A 15,248-nucleotide genomic window follows, 5' to 3' on the forward strand; every position below is an offset into this window, starting at 1 on the left:
TCACTGAATTATATCACACTAATAAATGCCATATCACTGTAAAAGTAATAGGGGAAAATAAAGAGCCCCTAGCAACTGTATAAGCTACCAGATGAAACTCTACAGAGGTCTAAATAATGCATAATGCAATGGCCATCAATAGCATTCATTACTTCATTTACTAGCCTTTTATCCTGCAATAAAATTATCTCCAGATTTTCAAAATACCGCCAAAGCTGTCACGTATTTTGGTATACTACTTTAAAATGCTCATGAGTGCAATTGCAAACACTGTGTCATACACACCTGGCAAGAGAAGAAGGAAAAAAAAAAGCTTCACTAAAAATAAGCAGATGGTTATCTTTGCTGAAGGCAGTACACAGACTGCTTGCTTTCTGGAAACCATTTTCTAAACATTTATAAATCTAAATAAAAATGTTCATTCAAACAACCATGTAAAGAAAAGCACTGTTTTCTGCATTCCAATTTTTTTGATTAGCTGAAAACATCATTTTTATTGTTGATGTTATAAAACAACCAGATGCAATATTTCTGCATCCTGAGTTTCATAGACCTCCCTTGGAGTTCACTGCAGAACATTTTAATGTTGCTGCAAAAGATATTAAAGTAACACTTGAAAAATGAGATGAAGAGGACAAGTTCCATTTTTCTTCAGCTAAAATACAGAGCAACAGTTATTTGTACTAAAGAAGCTCTAACTAGTGCATGATGTTATTTGACCCTTTTAGAGACAGAATTGTTCAGAAAGCTCATTCTTAAAACTTGCGCAAATATTCTGTAGAGCTTTCACAAGGATCAACCTCCACACCCACTGTGAAAGATACCCATATCTCCGTAAACAAAATGTGTTTGATCTTCTATAACAAGTTCAAATTAGAATACTAGCACCTCAGCCTATCAGCACGCATTTTTTAATATCTTGAAGAAACCACATAACTGAAGATATGAGGCTAACATTCTCCATCACCTTCAGAAGTAATTTCTTCCAAGTCCTAAAGATATCAGTATCAACCAGGACCAAAAGATCATTGTAGTGTTCCTTTCAATGGCCTGTTCCAAAAGTCATTAAAGTCAGTAATATAAAGTCATAGGCTTAGCATGAATAAAGATGACTAGATCAAGCTTTAAAATAGTTCATCAGTAGAACTTAGCTACATAAACTGTGATGAGAAATGTTAATTACTACTCTGGACACCCATACATTCCCACTGGGAGGTACTTAATAAGACTTAAAATCTAGGGAACAAACTTGCAACTGAGGTGAAAGCCACTGGAAATTCCACCATCAATATCTAAGCATATGCTTGCCAAAGTTGTTTTAAAAGCAACTTGCTTTCAAATGCCTCCAGATGCACTTGTCTCAGAAACGAGAAAAACATTTTTGAAAATTAAACAAAGATCTACACAAAAACATTACAAACAAACAATTTTAAATGTAAATATAACCTAAAGGGTAAGGACTGCTAAGCTAATCTTCTTTTAGAAAAAAATAAAGACTATTTTGCTAATGTAATATCAGAAATTTGGTGCTTAATCTTCAGAATAAACACAAAATTCTTCAAAAACATTTACTTTATCATGAAATATAGGTCATACTTCAGCTCAATGTCTTGTACATAAAAGCCTTCCTATACCAGAACCACATATTTTACTGGCAAGGTCCCCTCCAAAAAACCCCAGCAACAACACCAAAACTCCATTATTTTATAGTGCTTGACTTCTCATACCCCAATCTTACATGTAAGTACTCTGATCTAAAGCTGGCCGAAGCCAACACTAGGTTTTCCACTGACTTTGCTGGTTTTCGGGCAAGTTTATATAACTGAAAGCAGTTGTCACTGCAAAAATACTGATCATTAAGTAGTAGAAATATAACTTTATTTCATTTTCTAACGTAAATAAACATGAGCATTAGCTTCCATAGAAAGACTGACTTCTAGCATGTTTCTGTTCTGCTCATATTTAATTTATAGCAATGAAGAAAACATAACCTTGGCAGATAGACAGAAACGACACCTGAAATATGCAACATTCAGTGTTACACAGCATAGCGTGTGCCCTCTTATCCTGATCAACATTTCTTCATGGTATGACAAGGTATTTGGAAAAGGACCAAGTCTTTCCAGTCCTCCTCATTTGGACATTTGCCGAAGTCATCACTAGAAGTGTATGCTTGCTGCAATCCAGTGGTATTGAAATGAATGCCACTTTCTTGGTTTGGGACAATAAAAAAAAATTCAACACATATCTTCCCTTCACAGCCTGAAGAAAACAATAAATCTTAGCTGCCTCCAGAAGCAAAAACTTCTGTGAAATTCAATGCCTAAAGAATATTCTATTCTTGCCTCAAAGCACTTGCTCTTCATGCAAATACATATAAATTTAAAATTGCTAGCCCAAGTATAATACTAATATAGATTAACAAGACACTACTTAGTCGAGGCATTTGTAGGACACTAAAAATCAAGAACTAACTCTCAAATCAACACCAGAACTAGCTGCATATTTAACCACAGAACACCCAATTCAGTCCAAGAGATAACAGTGACACAAAACAAAAAGAGAGAGAGAGAGAGAGAGAGAGAGAGAGAGAGAGAAACCCAAAGCCAATCGGATATTTTGCTGGCTTTTTTAATTATTATTCCTGACTATATTGTAAGCAAAGTTTTTTCATTCACATTACTTGCAAATAAAAAATTTCGGCATGTAACCCTTGACAAAGACAACAGCAAGATCAAGGATCCTTTTGTTTCAGTCTTCTAGAGTCCCTTGAATGAGCAACTGTAAACTTTTGATTCCTTCAAAACTATGCAAGTTATAAGCAGACTAATGGCATTCTGCTACCTTTAATTTAATCACAAGCTCTAACATTCTCCAAACTTTATTTTAACAAAATCACTGGACACAAATAAACTTCTTAAAACTGCTTCTAAGTTACATGTTTTCCAAAGGACCAAAAAAATCGTAATGGGTACAATTCCGTCTCAATGTAACCTCTTAAAGATGCCAGCTCACAGTGCTGGTCTCAGAGAAAAAGGAATAGCTTGATCACAGAAGACCACATCACAGACCACTAGAAAGGCATGTGGTAAAATTCCTTACAGAAGAATCTTCCAAAAAAATTGAAGCTGAGACCGTAGGCATCACATGCCAAGAAAATATTGTTGCAGCAATGTTCATTTTTACCTGACCCATAAAAATGTAGAACTTCTACTTTTTAGCCTTCTTTCTAAAGGTGTCCTCTCCGAAAATGCACATTTTTGACTGCTATCAGACTGTGAGGTCAGACTTTACTGTACCTTCATCCAATAGTCATCAAAATAGTTATTTTTAATATATTTGGTACAGTTGAATATGCACAAACTTGGCTAGTTGCTATGACTGCCTCCCACAGTCTCTGGAATAATCATCCACTTGGACTGTTCAACTTCTTTTTACCTCCTGCATTCCTGGTCTTGATTTTCAACCTAAGACTACTCTCAGCATGATTTAAATTACATTGTAAAGATTGCATTCAGATCAACTTCAGTAAACATGAACAAGTTCGGTTCAAACATTCAGGAAGTCGTAAAATTTGGTATGCAGGAATCTTTTCAAGGCTCTGAAAACTAGGTTACAATAAGATATTATGAAAAGGTCTTAGAACAGCTCAGAAAAAACTAATTTTCTGGTTTGCTGTCGATGGGGTCATATTAGTGTCATCAGTAAATACATGTATTTGACTTTTATTTTCTGCCTTATAAAGGACAAATTCCACTTAATCATCAGCAATGAGGCATTTGGAAAATCATATGGCTTTCCAAGCAACATAAATTAAAAGGCCTTCTCACTGCTATAATCCACCCACCCTCCATTCTAAAATCCTTGGTCTAGTTCAAATATTTTATTGATTTAAAATAACCTGCAGAAGCCTCATGAAAAGGTAAGTGAGACAGGGCATGTTAACATGTACTGTTTTCTGCAAACATTCATAATAAAAGCACATTGTATCGTTTTGTTTTCAGCTGAGAACAAAGACAATGAAACAAGTTTCTCTGAGTATGTAACCAAAGGAGACAAGGAAAGGACAAATCCACATCTCCTCTCTGGGAGTGGATGTTTTGGGCACACCCCACAGACTTAAAAAAAGGTGGGGGGGAGAAGGAGAGAGTGATTCAAAGGGAAGGGGAAAAAGAAAGGACCAAGGATCCATACACTTGAGTAAACAATCATCTAAGAATATTCTGTACACTGTTACTGGATTTAAATTGAGTTTGGGTTTAATGACATGGGCTTTTAGCATTCTTTCACAAATCTTTCCACTATGTAGAACCTATTTTTAGCTGTGCTAAGACCATGTCAATACTGTGCTCTCTGTATAAGCAGTTCAGTGATGTTAATGCTAGAGGTTTCTTCAAATAAACATTTCTCTTGTAATAAATGTACAGATAGTGCTTTAAGAAAGAAGTAAAATATAAACCTTTTTGCACAGTGCCACACAACATACAAGTTAGTCATCTTTTCACCTCTAACCTCAGAAAGTTGAAGGAGTGGGAATTGAGTCCCCTGCTCACAGTAAAAAACAGGAGTAAATATGCTTCTGATGGAAACTGGCTGAAAAAAAAGAAAAGCACTAAAGGGAATTCTGTTCAAAGAACTACATCAGAAAAGAAAGACTGGGAAGACAGAACAGAAGCACTGAAAAACACGTTTTTGAACAAGTTGCAGTTTTGTTATTGCAAGTATTTTTCAGTCAGGATGTCATCTCTTCAACTGGTAAATGCAGGCAGAATTTTGCTACAGGTAAACACAGCTATGACAGAGAATTTGGCATGCATTAAGGTCCTGATTACGAGGTCTAGCACATGAACTGTTGTTTCTGCCCAATACACGAGAATTTTAGAACAGTCCTGAAATTCCCGATGCCTTCATCTGCTCAGAGCACCAAGCTTTTATTCTGCTAAAGATCTTACACCTATTCACTGCATTATAAATGTTACTAGAATGTTAAAGCTTCACTTATACAACTGCTAAACCTTCACACAAGTGTCACAGCAGGGAATGTTCTATTTTATAACTGAGGGGACCTATGATCTGACGTTTGTCAGTCACCATAAATGAGTATCTCAGTAACATCAGTAACCATCTTTTTGTATTAAAATTTTAATCATTTTAACTACTTTCACATGTTCACTATTTTTTCACATTTTTTTTTATTTTTCTCGACTTGATGTTCTTCACACTTCATTCCTTAGAAACTACCATTTGCTATTTCTTTACCCTTTTAAAGAAGTCAGTTTACCCTCAAAAAAGCATACTCTGAAATGAACAACAAGTACAAAATCTAGCTACAGTTCCTTTAGCTATGAAAAAAGGATTTATTATAGTAATGACTTAATTCTGGGAACACTTTTTACTAGGTGTGATGTCACTTCGGACTACTCACCTCCCACATGAGCCTGCAGTCTGTGTTCTCATCCAGTTCCTGAGGCATTCGCTTCTCCCCTGCAAAAGGGCCAAATTTTTCACCCTACGGAATAATTAGAAATGAGAATAAATTGAATGACTATAAAATAGAATGAGTTAGTGAAAAAAGCAAGTGATATACCAAACTACAGCAAAGTTATCAATTTTAGCTTCAAATGGAAAAGAACAATTTTCTTGTCTTAATGCCTGTCTCCCCAAAAGGTGCACATCCTTGAGGATTCAACTTCAAGTTCGGGCACCACTTTTCAAATTTGTTTACTGACTGACCTATAAACAGTTATAGCAGCAGTGTATAACCACATGATTTTTGTAAGGCTTTCCAAATCTTTTCATTGCTTTGCACATCTCTTAGGATCATACCTTTCCTCTACATATTTATTTTCCTTGTGGCAAATAGCATTTTTCTTTATTTTAAATAAGGCTGAAATTTACAAGTCAAATTTCTTATATCTTCTTGTAAGGTTTTCAGGAAGCACTTTGCAATAGCCATCCTACTAAAATGTAAAGTATTTGGCAACCACAAAGTTTACATTAGATTAACTTGAAAGATCATTTGCAACGCTATTTTTTGAAGTGCCACAAATCAAAACACTGAATAGCTTCTAGGTTTTGAACGTACTGAGAGATTCATTTAAAAAAGCAGGGAGTATGCACGTTTCTACGAATTAATCAAGCCTTTATAAACAAAATTAAAATATTATACCACCTGCTAGTCATAACACATGCTGTGAAAGCATCCATTGATATGGTCCTCCAAAAGCATGGTTTTCTGAGGGCGTTTCCTTCACAGACGTCACATTAGCAGCAGGCTGAATTAATTAACTAGGACTTTCTCCTTACATAGGCCTAACTTTTTTCTCCCTTTCTCTTTACTTGCAGTGACAAACCCAACAAACTGGAATGCAGAATGCTATTTTCCTTTAGGCAGTATTCAGATTGAAAAGCTCTATGTACTTGAATGCATTACAGATTATAACTATATGATAAAAATTAGGGTGTTTCTTTTCAAATATAGTATTTTGGCTAACAAAAATATCAATCTTGTCTACATGTCCATTCCCCCAGGCACACTCCATATCCCAGGGACAGCCTGCTATACAGTTTCCCAGTTCTCCAGCGTTAACAAATTGCCTCCTGGTAGAGGGGAGAGGAAGAAGGGGAATAGAAAACTTCCAGGATGATTCCTCTTAGAGACAAGCAAGCAAATAAAAAATCCTGGTATTTAAAATCAAACCTGAAGTATGGAAGAGGCAATAAACAAAGGAAAAGAAAATTGGAATTGTACAAGAAGGTAAAAACTCAGGACCAATTTTTTAAAATGTGCACAAGGAATATTCCATTAGAAAGAGCAACAAAAAAGAAGGCAGAAAGACATGAACAGCAGAAGACAACTGGAGCCTGGAGTAGCAATGGAGATGCAGAAATAGGCAAACAGCGACAATAAAACCTAGCACTATGGGGTTTCACATCCCTCACTGCTCACTGATCTCCATACCGAATTTCATCATTTTGCTAATCAAATGAGACAGGGTTTTCTCCCCTGCCAGCTCCACAAAGCCTGGGATTTGATATCCAAACTGAAATTTCCTCCTTCTTTCATCTTATTGATAACAAAGGCAAAACTAGGCCAATGCAATTCAATGTTTTCAGCTGTCTGTGTTCTCAGCTTATACTAAGAACCAGCAAACACACTGCTATCTAACAGGGGCCATGCAGATACTACATTGGAGACCACTTGTTGCATGGTTTGCTTAGGTTAAGGCTGAGGAGTAGACGAGGTGGTGGCACAGGAATTCTCCCCTGGAAATGAATGGTCCTATTTAGCCTCAGTAAAGGGTAGGTATGCCCATTCCCGTAGAGCTCTTCTTCCCCTTCTGGAGAAGGGGAGACAGCGAAGACACCTTCTGCCAGGCTGACCTGACTTCTTCCATTCACTTGCAAAGCACAAAGTAGTTTTGGTACAAGGAAAGCAGCTCACTGCAACGGCTGAGCTCTAAGGGAGGATGTAATTACATCTGCAGAACCTCTCATTACTCACAGCAATTATCAAGATGAAAAGAAGCTTGTTTGACTATAATCTAGATTAGCTCTGTAAAAAGAAAAAAAACTCTATGAAGTTAATACAGAACTCATTTGAAGACATAATGAATAAGGAACCTGAAAAAGCTAGTCTCCCATAGTCACTTTTTTAACAGCAGAACAACACTTTTTCAGTGGGTAGAAAGAGATGAATTATCTTCCTGAAGTACTTCGAAGGCTTCCACAACCCTCACCTCAGTAATACTTTCATCCTTATAATCCAAAGGATCCTCAGATACCTTACAAAGCATCTACAAGATAAATTTTACCCATTACTGAAGCACATATCACCTCTGAGTGAAACACAACAGCTTAATAGTGCATACTGACTCAAAACAAGAAATACCATACGTGATTCCTACCCTGACTGCCCCAAACCAATAAATTTCTACTGCAATATGTTTAAGACCCTCTAGAAGTTCAAAACAATGGCAAAAGCAAGTGGCAAGACATCCACCTCCAATGAGAAGTGATTCTAGCACAAGGAGTTGGTGATTCAGACTTACAAACATTTTTTAAAGCTTCTCAAATTTGAATAGAAAACAGAAATTAGAGACCACTAAACCTGATGTCTGGTAACACAAAGGTCCATGGGGATAACTCTATGTTACAAGTCTATCCGTTTAGCCTTTCAGAGGACTCTCTTCAGATCTATATATGCATTTACTAGTCCTAGTTAATAGACATGTTGTCCTATACCAACACATATTGATCAAAACCACACTACGACTTCACTTTTCTCTAAAGTCAATAAAACTGAGTTATGCAACCTAGTCTACAGTCAACAACAAAAACGATACAAAATACAAAAGACACATCATTCAAATGTCAAAAAAGCTGCTTTCAACAGCTGCTTTCAGGAAAGCAGCAGTGACTAATCTTGTTCCAGTCCCAGTAAACACGAAAGAATGTAGTAGCTCTCTCTGATAATTATACCGAGTCTTAGGATACTGGTGCTGTAACCAAAGGCCAGCTGTTAGAGAAAAGAAATTACATGACTATCACAGCTTTTGTTAAGGTAACAAAACAAAAAAGTTTCCATCTTTTATGATTACAGACAAAAGCTTGAAAACATGGCATAATGCCTGAAGGCACGAAAGCAGATGGCAGGTAACAGCAGTTCAAAATACATTATTACCAAAACTTCACTAATACCATAATCTTCAGAGGTCTACTTCATGATTACTTAACATTTGCAGAGTTGTTACTGCAATTCCTGATTACAAGATTATCTGAAATGTTTTACTTTCAATAAAGACAATTGCAGATGTGTGTTAACAACAGAGAGAAAATGGTGCAGTATTTGCTACTCAGGAACATAGATCTTGTTTCACAATTAGTGTCATATTCAACATCTTCTCCCAATCCAAGTTCGAAGGAATTATTTAACAGTGTAGTACTGCTGCCTTACTACTGGACAAGAGGAAATGGTGAGAGCACTTCAGATTTGATTTTAGTTTCTACAGGAAAGAGCAACACAGAGTCTATTTATATCCAATGTGTTAATTGTGTTTTTTACACATCCATCATTCTTTGAACAGCTGTGGCCACACGCAATGCTTACGTCTCTAAGTGTTTCCAGGAATACCTGTTCCAGACAGGGCCCAGTTCCCCCACAGCGATGCAAGAGCTGATTCCTCATCCTACTGAGAGTAAAGTCCGCCTGTCAGACACATACTTCTGATCGGGGCTCTGCATAACAAAATTGTCTGCGCTACCAGGACAGAGGATTCACTCCCAAACAAAAGCCAAGTCCATAACAGACACCAGCACTACATACTCCTAATAGGGACATACCTCATAATTACAACTGCCTCTGCCTTTCCCTTCTATGTCCCAAATGTATTAAACGTTATACTTGCAACAACACAGTTCTACTGGGATATCCTGTATGAGGAGCCCACATTGGCTTAGCTACACAGGCAGATCTCTTCTCTCACATCCTTGAGCAAAGAGCTATGCTGGCCAAAGCTGACAGCATATACCTTGGCCATACATAAGTATAGTTCAAAAGCATCATTAAGTGACATCTGCAACACAGAAGAAATCAGGCAAGAATAAAGAGGCTCTACTTTGACTCGTGCACAGCTCTAAAAGTTCACTTTACAACAACATAAAGGAAGAGAGAGTCAGACTGCATTCTGCACTGACATTCAGAATTGATGTTAGTATGCAGGTGATAATTCCAGTGAGCTTTCCTCTATTTTGGAGAGTCCAGGAATTAATGCATGCTAGTAGTCTAAAATTGCCTCTGATATGTGAACTCCCAAAGCCTACAAATAAAAGTTCTGAATCTCAGTGGGGGAAATTTAAGCCAACTGATAATAAGCTTGGCTTTCCCCTCTCCCATTAACTCCTAGGTGAGATCCTTCCTAGGTGGGATCTTAAAGGTGAGAAGCCCCAACCCCAAGGTATCTTAGCCTTGTGGATGAAATGACACCACAATTACAAGGCAGCCCTCTGAAACCACTCAGAGGCAAAAGTGGGACAAAGATGCAAAGCAAAATGTATAAAACAACTAGAGGTTTATACTAACGCAGAAGAATTTAAGGTATGTCTTTAACTGCTTGAGTAAGCTGTTCAAACAAGCCGCCTGAATAATTACGAGCAACTGGAATTTTAGATAATCGAGAGATTTTCAATTCAATTAGGAAGTGTCAAGGGACATGACTTGCTTGGGTAAGAGAGATTTACAGATAATTGCAGTTCAGAGGCATCATCTCTTTCTCAGGCCCATTTTTACTATCCCGAAACAACGAATTAAATCACCCACCCTGTCATGCTCTAGGTGCAGCCAAGTGACAGGAGCCTGCAAGGGACAGATGGGTAATTACCCCGCAGAGGTGCATTTTGGTCTGCAGCAAGGCGAGCATCAAGAAAACAGTCTTACCCAGAGGAGCTTTACCCACCTCAAAACAAAGCAATAAACACGGATAAAACTAAAAATGAAAGAAAGGGGGAACGGGGAAAAGCCCCACAGACACAACCTCCGCCTACCCCACGGGGCGCTGGGCGACGCGGCCGGGCCCACGGGCGGTAGCGCAGCGGCCCGCTGTCCCCCCTCCCCCCGTGCCCCTTCACCGCCCCGGCCCGGCGCCGGGAGGCTTCCTTTGATCCGGGAAGGGTGGCGGGGGGGGGGGCGGGCGGTGCCTCCCCCGAGGAGAGGGAGCCCGGCCGGGCGGGCGGGCGGAAGCAGCACCGACAAAGCGGGGCTGAGGATAAGTTTGAGCGCGGCCGCCGGCGAGGGGCGAAGGAGCCGCCCCGCTCTCCTGTGATACGTGGCAGCGGCGCCGCGCCGCGCCGGGCCGAGCCGAGCCGAGGCGGGCGGGACAGGCGGCCGTTACCCCGCTCGCCCAACGGCTGGGCGCGCGGCGGGAGGGGGAGGGGGGCGATCACCCACCTTTTTCACTCTGCGGGCCGTGTAGAGCCCCATCCCGTCCTGCACTTTTGACGACTTCAGGGAAAACCTGTCCGGCACGTACATGCCCAGCATTTTCCACTGAGTCGGGGCCGCTGCCTGTTACCGGGAAGAAGGATTACCGGGGACTTCCATTGCACCAGGAGCGAGCGGGGCTGGGGGGGGAAGGGGGGAAGAGGAGAGGAGGGGGGCAGGAAGAGGGGCTGGCTGCGGGGCTTTCCCTGCTCCTGAGGAAGAGGGGAGGAGCCAGGCCGCCTGCTAGGCGCCCGCCGCGGCCGGGCAGAGGCGCCGCGGCCGGGGGTGGGGGGCTGCGCCGGCGAGGGCGGGCGACCGGGCCGGGGCGGCTGCAGGGCGCGCGCGAGCCCCGCGGGGCAGCGACCGTTAGTGGCGGTTGCCGTGGGGGAAGGGCGGGGCGGGGCTGAGCGTTCGAGGGGCGCGCGCGCCCGCGGGCCGTTGGCCGGCCGTTTTGTGCGGGCGGGGCGGGCGCTGGGTTTAAACTACCGCGGCCGATACTGTCGCGAGTATCGCGAGTAAAATCAGAACCCTCTAAGGCTTCTGCTGCTGCGGGTGTAGAGCTCCGGCACTGAAGACGAACCACGGGCACTGTAAGGGGTGGCCTCTCGTGTCTCTTGCCACTGAACTAAGCAGCAGTGTGGAGAGGGGAGAAGAGAAGCAGGAAAGCGCTTTCCTCACCCATAAATTAGATTGCATTTCCAGAGTAATTAGCTGTTCCTCACCTGCCCCTGGCCTTGTGATACAGTATCATTCTGATGACCAGCTTTTATCAACATCTGGGCTTTTCAGTCTGGTTTCCACACTGCTGCAACATAGAGGCAGGTGTGAAAGGACAGAGGTAAGCTGGCAGTGGTAGGGCTCAAACTTGAGCCATGGAGTTGGTTGTGAAGCCTGGTGGGCAGCTGGGCTTCACTCAGCACAAAAATCCAAACCCAGGTTTTAAAGACCTTGGATTACTCACATGGCTTGTAAATACATGCCGAAAAACCTTCCTGCTAGTATTTACAGGTGCAGTGACTCGAAGAGTAGCATCCCTGGCTGCACTGATCACCAGAGGGACTTCATGCTACTAGCAGTTCCCATTAGCACTGTGTTTGAATTTGTTCTGTCATCCTATTGCAGGAATGGGTGAATCCAGATTTAGTTTCACTTTTGAAATTAGCGAATACTTACATTTTGTTTTAGGGATGATTTTCAAGCTAATTCAGAGGGAATACCAGAAACTTAGGAAGAAAAAAAAGGAACCCAAAATAGCACCTTTTTGTCTAAAAAGGAAAAGTCAGTATCTCTTTACAATGTACCAAACCAGGACATTGTATTCTGAATAACACTGCACACAATCTAGTTTGAACAGGGAGAAAGAAGTTAAATTTTATGAGGTTGCTAGGATCACACCAGGACTGTCCTCTTTAATAAGACTACAATATCCAACATTGAACTTTTTCTACAAGATTGATTAATTTTAGCTGGGAATGCAGTCCACCTCACACACATTGTTGCTCTAATAAGTTGAACTAATGAATGCTGTAGTTGGCAGAGGAATAGCCCCTGTCAAGGTATTTGTTTACATCTGATTATGCAGTTAAAAGCAAGGGTAAAGGCATCTGAGGCAAGCAGCAGGGAAAGAAAAAAGAAAGTTGTGATTAAGGATCACTATGCTTATAAACATTTTCAAATTGTGCTTCTGATACTGATAAATAGACCACTGGAGAATGTGTTGTTTTACTAATACCTCTGCTAACTAAACAACCTTTTTTCTTAATATTCTTCCAGAAACATTAACAGATATATGGATGCAGTAATAGGTATAGAGGTAGTGTTAGGAAAAAAAAAAATCTTGTAATGGTGTCAACAGGAGGGAATAAAAGAAAGTATGTCCAGAAGCTTAGTTTGAACATGATAGTGAACAGATCATCATAAAAGTGTGATTATTGTTTCAGATCAATTGCATTCTAATCCAGTATCCTGTCAGCAATAGCTGAAATCTCCTATCCATAGGCAGGTGTCTTGGGAAGAGTAAAAACGGGGCTAATCATGTAGAAAATTCCCTTTATCCACTTTGCAGTGTTCTTATTCGTTCTGCACAGTCTTGCCGTTTTGTGATTAATATCTGCAGAGTCATGCTGTAGATATCATACAGCTTTTAACAAATTTCATAGAATACGCAGATATAAATGTGTGGTAGGGGGTATGTGTATACTGCTGCATGATGTCATTCAATACATGGGTGACAGCAGCAGCAGCAAGTTAGACATTGCCCCCGCTTTGACAAGAAAGGCAAAAGAAAGGGAGACTCGAGCAATTATGGTTGGAAGAATAACTTTGGGAATAAAAATAGACACACAAGTTTTAAGCCTAGATTGACAGCCCAGACATGGTCAGTTTCATTAAAAAAAGTCAAAAATGAGTATCTAAATCTATGTAAATTAATAAGAATTCTAACAACTCAAGGACATACATGACAGAGAGAAGAATTACGTTACCTGGGCCTATAGTTTCAGATTTAAGAATAGCAGCAAAATTTAACTATTCTGTTAATTAGGATCCAGCCCCAAAGCTCCCAGATGCATAACTGAGCATACATAAATATTTTCCTACACTAGAATGCTTTCTTGCTTTGCAGCCAATGTGTTTTAATAAAGATTAAAATGTCACATCACTTTCCCTTGCTTTGACCTTTTGCAAGAGCTATATTTTAAAATTAATTTCCACTTTACAGTGGCCTAAGTATTTCTTTCTTAAAAAAAAAGGGGGGGGGGGTTGAACTTAAAATACTGAGGCTAGTGAGAACAGGAAAGATCAGATCAGACTTGAAAGAGTGCTTCATTTGCACCTTACAAGATTACATTTAGCTTCACAGAACAGGAATAGTACAGCATAATTTGCAATGCATTTACGTGTTTGTTTTTCAGTCCTTGAGGCAGGTATGATTAAATTATTTCAATTTATAAACTTCATCCATTAGTATTCCAACATGAAATGCAGTTACCCATATCTCATTCCGGTAAAGCAAAATAGAAAAGATGCTGGTATTGGACAAAACACAGAAGCCAGTCTCTCCATTTTTGGTGTAACAGGTGTTGTCACATTAATAGGACATTTACAACTGCCTGGTCACCCTAACCAGGATTTTTGGGGGAGTTAGTCAGCCATTGACCATAAGGTGTTACAAATTAGCTTCAGGTGCTGTTGGTATTTGTCCTTTCTGGTTCATAAAATGGCCACTGGGAGGGATAAACTCAGCTTTATTGAGCATAAAGCTGACAACTGCTGTTAGAGCAGACATTTATGTTACAGAGCTGTTCCATTTTGTTATATTTGCAGTTGCAAGAAAGTTGAGGCTACAAAGATCCAAATTAAATGTTTCGGACAGAACAAAGATGAAAGACTGTCACACTAGATGTATGCTGATCGCCACTGAACAGCAAGAGTGGAGCACTGTGAGTTTAAACATAACTCTGTTTTGTATTTGGTACATAACACGTGTGTATAGCCTGCTGTAGTCTGCTGTCATGAACATACTTGATTTCAGAAGGTGCCTATGCCAGCAAAGCCTTCAACTGAGGATGCAGCATACACCAGCAAAAGGTATTTCCTTGCTGGTATTGCTAAGTCATCTCCAAAATGACCAACTGACCCAGTGAATACACGGTTCGTTACCATAGCTACACATACACCAGGGTTTGCTGCATAGCTGGCAGCAACCTGGGAGCATGAAGTCATGCCATGCAACAACTACACTGACAGAACAACTCATTACTGACCCAGTCTCAGACTCACCATAAAAGTCCTCATACCTAGGCATAAAGAAATGCAAACAGCTGTCAGATAGCATGGAACAGCTCAATAGATTTATATTCCTCAATACAAGCTCTACTGAACAAATTAAAGGAGAACAGTTTGTCAGGCCATTTCTAGAGTAGTGTGCCTTTGTGTGCACCCTCTAAAACCACTCTTATCAAGAAATTTTTAGCCTCTGTATTACGATTCACGTTGACCCATTGATTTATTTCAGAAAATCACTGCCAAGCATGAAATTATCTTTGCACTAAAGATCTCAATAGGTAGTGTCCATCCTGTACAGTTAAATCACCAACCTTCCCTGTGCCTAATGGGCTTCTTTCTTCAACTTCCCCACTGCTAAGCAACAAAAACACCTGCCGACGTCATTTTCTTTGCTCCGTTTTCAAGTATTGTTTTCTTGGCACATGCACTAAAGCAGGCACAATTGAGGGGAGGGAGAACGAGCTCAGGAATGTTTGCGTTCACA

At 40.3% G+C, this 15,248-nt stretch overlaps 1 protein-coding gene across 2 annotated transcripts in view; it reads right to left on the reverse strand.

The window, feature by feature from the left end:
• Window positions 1–11,366, reverse strand: part of PRDM5 (PR/SET domain 5) — a 197,110-nt gene extending 185,744 nt beyond the window's left edge. For both annotated transcript variants that reach the window (XM_064510639.1, XM_064510640.1), the window contains exons 1-2: window positions 10,946–11,366; window positions 5,426–5,509 (exon numbers count right to left, since the gene is read on the reverse strand). In XM_064510639.1, the coding sequence (XP_064366709.1) occupies window positions 5,426–5,509; window positions 10,946–11,038 (177 nt within the window). In that variant the 5' untranslated portion in view covers window positions 11,039–11,366. The remainder of the gene's footprint in view (window positions 1–5,425; window positions 5,510–10,945) is intronic.
• Window positions 11,367–15,248: the final 3,882 nt, after the last annotated feature.

This window comes from Dromaius novaehollandiae, chromosome 4 (genome assembly GCF_036370855.1).
Source record: "Dromaius novaehollandiae isolate bDroNov1 chromosome 4, bDroNov1.hap1, whole genome shotgun sequence".
Classification (NCBI taxonomy): domain Eukaryota; kingdom Metazoa; phylum Chordata; class Aves; order Casuariiformes; family Dromaiidae; genus Dromaius; species Dromaius novaehollandiae.